The sequence below is a fragment of the Empidonax traillii genome, unplaced genomic scaffold (assembly GCF_003031625.1).
Source record: "Empidonax traillii isolate 1590-97213 ecotype Southwest subspecies unplaced genomic scaffold, ASM303162v1 scaffold4093:size10145, whole genome shotgun sequence".
NCBI classification, from domain to species: domain Eukaryota; kingdom Metazoa; phylum Chordata; class Aves; order Passeriformes; family Tyrannidae; genus Empidonax; species Empidonax traillii.
Genome location: NW_020959286.1, coordinates 229 through 5,448, shown reverse-complemented (window position 1 = coordinate 5,448; position 5,220 = coordinate 229). Strand labels below are relative to the sequence as shown.

Below are 5,220 nucleotides of genomic sequence, written 5' to 3'. Positions count from 1 at the left end.
GAGGGCATGGGATGGGTGAGGGCATGGGATGGGTGAGGGCATGGGTTGGGTGAGGGCACAGCTGGAGCACCATCTCCACCTCTCCGTGTCTCCCCGTTGGAGAGTTGAGTTCCCAACCCCAAGCACCACCTGGGAGGTTCCCAGCCGTGCCCAGGAGGGTGGGGAGGGTCTGGAACTAACCCGTGCTCCATCCCAGGGTCTGCTCTGGCCTACTCAGCCTACGTGTTCCCCCTGGAATGGGTGGGCACCACCTTCCACCACTGCTACGTCCCCGTGGCCGTGTTCAACACCGTGGTCAGCACCAGCCTGTCCTGCTACTCCAGGTGAGCTCCTGCTGCCCCTGGGGCTGCTGCAGAGCCCTCAGCAAGGGTTGGGATTGGGGTTACATCAGCATTAATCATTATTAGTCATTACTGTTAGTAACAAAGGGGATCAGTCAAAGGTTGTGGGAGCCTGAAGTTCAGGAAGAGGGAAGGAGGGGATTTTTGGAAAACGTGGTTTGTGTTGGCATTGGGAGTGCTGGATGATCCAAAGTGCAAGATAAAAGTGAAGGAGCTTTAGTTTTTGGAAGTTCAAGAGGTAATTCATGGAATCACAGAATGGTTTGGATTGGGAGAGATCTCACAGGCCATCCCAGGGCAGGAACACCTTCCACCAGCCCAGGGTGCTCCAAGCCCTGTCCAACCTGGCCTTGGACACTTCCAGGGGTGGACCAGCCACAGATTCTCTGGACAAGCTGTGCCAGGGCCTGCCCGCCCTCCCAGGGAGGAATTACTCCCATTATCTCACCTAACCCTGCCCCTGGCAGTGGGGAGCCCCTGGTGATGCTGCAGGTGGTGCCCACGTGTGTTCCTGTGCGTGGGGGGGACTCTCCAGCCCCTGGGATCCCTCTCCAAGCACAGCCAGTGCTGTGTGTGCCGTGTTTTGTTCCTGGATGGCATCAGACCATTAGTTTGGAATAACTGGCATGTCCAAAGCACCCAGCTGGTTCCCAGGGTGGGATCTGACTGTGCTGGGTCTCTCACTCGGTCAGTTTTTATTTCATTCCTGATAGGTCCTTCCCTGAGGCTTTTCGGGAAGCTCTTTGGCATTATCCCTTCCTTCATCTCTGGGACATCTCTGTATTTTGTGTTGTCTTGGGGTTTGGCATTTTTTTCCTCCTCTTCCTCATTTCTTTCTCTCCCTTTCTCTCTTTCCCCTCTTATTTCTGTCTCGTGCATCTCTCTGGTGTCTCATTAGGCAGGTTTAGCAAACAAGACCCACTCACCGTGTGCTAATCCCGGTGCTTCCCACTTGGAGATACCCTAGGGAAGCATCAGCAGCTCGGGATCAGGTCCAGAGTAATTTGGATTGGTTAAAAAAAATCCTTGACCCACCAAATTAGTTGTCAGCATCCCTTCTACTCCAAACTGTAAGTACAGGTATGTGAGAACCAATCCCTGGGGTGTGAGAGAGCAGGGATTCCTGTTGGCTCCAGAATTTTCTTTAGGGGAGCTCTTGTCTCCTAGAATTTTCCTGAGGTGAATCCATCAAATCTAAGATTAAAAATTAAAAAAAAAAAAAAAATCCTCACCCCCACCCCAGGTGAGCAGGAACACTGAAGATACCAGCCCAGTGTGGCCCAGTAAAGCTGCTGGTGGAGCCCATGGTGGGAGGGAAGAGTGTCCTTGAGACCCCCATGGGGTCACCCATTCCCACCACAGGGATTCCCTTTGGAATCCCCCGGGCTGGTCACAGCAGCCTCTCCAAGGTGGGGTTGGGTGGGAGTGGAGCCAGAACCCGGTTGTGCAATGGGAGGTGGTGCCAGGAGGGGCCTGGCTGGGCACTGCTGCTCCTGCTCCTGTCCCTGTTCTAATTCCTGCTTCAATTCCTGTTCCTGCTCCTGCTCCTGTTCTTGCTCCAACTCCTGCTCCTGCTCCTGCCCCTGCCCAGCACAGCAATGCTGTCGGAGCAGCTCCAAACCCACACCCTGGGCAGGGCTTGGGCTGAGCTTCAGCACCCAGAAAATGAAGCAGAACAGAGCAGAGGCACCTTCACCATCCCTGGGGGCTTTGGACTGCCAGAGAGCAGGGTTGGTGGGAGATTGGGAAGGAATTCTTGGCTGAGAGGTGGGCAGGCCCTGGCACAGGTTGGGCAGAGAAGCTGTGGCTGCCCCTGGATCCCTGGAAGTGTCCCAGACCAGGTTGGATGAACTTGGAGCAACCTGGGCCGGTGGAAGTTGTCCCTGCTCAAACCATTCCAGGATTCTAATTGTGCACATCCATGGGGAGATCCGTGGGCAGCAGATCAGCCCCCCTGACAGCAGAGTGCAGTGTATCCCGCTGTTCCATACGGAATTCCCGTCTGTTCCCCAGGTTCCTGGAGGTGGAGAGGCCCCGGCTCAGCAAGGCCTGGCGCACCCTGGCCTTCGTGTACCCCTACCTGTTCGACAGCATCCCCCTCTTCTACAGGGTGTGTATCCCATGGGATTCCCCCAGCCTGGCCTGCTGCAGCCTTGGGAATATCAGCTGCCTCATCTTACTCCGAAAACATTTGGGAAAACGGGCCAAGCTTTTATTTTTCTAAAGGCAAACAAACCCCGGCAGGAAAAGGGACTTGGGTATTTTTTCCTGCGCCCACTGACAGGCAGATTCCTTGACTTCAAAGGGCCCAGGCTGGAAAATTCCTGCCTTTGGAAGCTGCAAAGTGCCTTTTCCAGTGGCTGAGTTGGAACAGGGTGGGAATTTGGCTGCAATGAAGTGTAAGGACAGGGATTTGCGTGGAAAATTCCTGCCTTTGGAAGTTGCAAAGTGCTTTTTGCAGTAGCTGAACCGGAGGGGTGGGAATTTGGCAACAGTGGAGAGGGATGTAGGGCTGGAATTTCATGGAAAATTCCTGCCTCTGGAAGCTCTAAAGTGCCTTTTCCAGGCTGAGCTGGGGCAGGGTGGGAATTTGGCTGCAGTGGGTGCAGGACAGGGATGCAGGGCTGGGATGTGCTTGGGTGCAGGTGGGATGTGGGATCGAGGGGGGGTGGTCCTGCAGCTGTGGGTCCAGGAACGGCTGTTCCTGCTCCGGGAATGATTTATCCCGCTTTTCCCTGGCTGCAGCTGTACCTGTGTGCCCTGGAGGGCTGCTCAGAGGGCTCCATCCTGCTGCACTACAAACACACGGGCTGTGCCCTCCTCACCTGCTTCATCTTCGCCACCCACCTGCCCGAGCGCCTGGCACCAGGCACCTTCGACTACATCGGTGAGTCCTCGGGAACGCCGGGAATGACCTGCCTGCAGCAGCAGGGGCTGCCAGAGGAGCTCACGTGTTCCCTGCTGGAAACGTGGCAGGGGGTTCTCTGGACAGGGCACGGCAGTAGCTTGTGTGTATTTGGGGATATTTTGGGGGATATTTTGTGCAGAATGCTTTGCTTCCAAAATCTTCCACGGAGGGTTTCACGCCCACCAGATGCTCATTTCTCATGGAAAACTCCTGAGCTGGTGCCATCTCAGGGCGCTGCTGGAGCAGCCACCAGGAACTGGGATGGAATAGGATGGGATGGGATGGGATGGGATGGGATGGGATGGGATGGGATGGGATGGGATGGGATGGGATGGGATGGGATGGGATGGGATGGACGCCTTTGGGGTTTTCCCTGTTCGGCCACACCACGGACAACCAGAGCTCTGGGCACATCCCTGCGCCAGGACTGCGGCACAAACACATCCCTCATTCCCATTCCATTTGGGAAGGAAGAGCTCTGTGCAGGATGATAAAAGCCACAGGAATTAGTAGAGTAAATATTTAAAGGCAATAGAGGGAGGGCAGAGTGTGTGGAGAGTGTCTGAGTGAATCACAGAATCCTGGAATGGTGTGGGTGGGAAGGGACCTTAAATCCCATCCCATCCCATCCCATCCCATCCCATCCCATCCCATCCCATCCCATCCCATCCCATCCCATCCCCTAGCCCAGGTTACTCCAAGCCCTGTCCAACCTTGCCTGGGACATTCCAGGGATGGGGCAGCTTCTCTGGACAAGCTGAACATCCAAGGAGTTCCCCGAGTGCTTTGTCCCTTCCTTCTGTTTTGGGGCATCTCTGTATTTTGGGGTCTTTGTGTTTTGGGGTCTTTGTGGTTTGGATTCTTTTTGTGTTTTGTGTTCTTTGCATTTTTGGGTTTCTCTGTGTCTTTGGGTCTTCGTATCCTGGGTTTCTCTGTGCCCTGGGTTGACCCTGCGCTCTGGGGTGCCCTTTGGCAGGTGTGCTCCCGTCACCACATCCCCTCGTTCCTTGCAGGGCACAGCCACCAAGTTTTCCACGTGTGTGGGATCCTGGGGACGCACTTCCAGATGGAGGCCATCCTGAGGGACATGGCTGAGAGGCACAGCCAGGTGCTGCTGCCCTCCTCCCTGCAGACCCTGTGCTCCGTGGGGGTGTGCGTGACCGGCAGCCTCATCGTCATCGGCATCAGCGCCGCGTCCCTGCCCCTCATCCCCGAGCCTCTGCACAGGGACAAACCCCACTAGGGCTGGGGACTGGGGGCATTCCTGCTGCTCCACCCACACCCAGCACGGTGCTGGTGTGCAGGAGGAGCCTGTTTGCTCCCAGTGTTTACTGATGATCTTCTCACGGGCTCGAGGAGCTGCACTGGTTTTATCCGCTGAGCTTTGACGCTGCAAACGGGTTGGGAGACGCTTTAAATCCAGTTGTTATCCCGGGGAAGATGTAAAATATCCTGAATTTTTATCTGGAGAAAGGGGCAGGAGCGCTGCCGCTTCCCAAAGCAGTGGGGATTCGCCGGGTGTGCCTTAGGGAGGGGTCACAGGGAATGTGGTGACACCGATGGCACCACTTTGGAGGGATGGCCACAACCCCCAGGGGGGCACGAGGGCTCCCTGACTCCTCCTCTCACCTTCCAAGGGGCATCATTGTGGAATTTGAAGCCTTAAATATCCACCTTACACGGCCTTAAACCCCACCTCAGTGCCTGACAGACGTGGGATTGGGGGACTGGTTTCAAATGAGCTGGTTCGGATCAATACCTGGAAAAAGGGATTCTGGAAGGCTCAGGATCCGTGGGCTGTTCCTCCAGCATAGCTGGGTTTGGGGTCTAAATCTGGCACAAAGGGTAGTAATTCCTGGGGGAGAGCTGAGCTCCCATGTTGGTAAAGCAATTCCATCCTTTCCTGGGTGTTTCTGGATGGCCCCTGGGATGGAGGGGCTGACACGGGAGAGCCAAACCTTCAAACCCCTC

General features: G+C 55.7%; 1 protein-coding gene across 1 annotated transcript in view; it reads left to right on the top strand.

The window, feature by feature from the left end:
* The window catches only part of LOC114072830 (membrane progestin receptor gamma-B-like), a 6,496-nt gene extending 1,481 nt beyond the window's left edge, over positions 1–5,015 (top strand). Inside the window, exons 4-7 of the mRNA XM_027910667.1 lie at positions 197–323; positions 2,355–2,451; positions 3,087–3,228; positions 4,263–5,015. Coding sequence (XP_027766468.1) covers positions 197–323; positions 2,355–2,451; positions 3,087–3,228; positions 4,263–4,492 — 596 coding nt within the window. The 3' untranslated portion in view covers positions 4,493–5,015. The remainder of the gene's footprint in view (positions 1–196; positions 324–2,354; positions 2,452–3,086; positions 3,229–4,262) is intronic.
* The last annotated feature ends 205 nt before the right edge of the window (positions 5,016–5,220 follow it).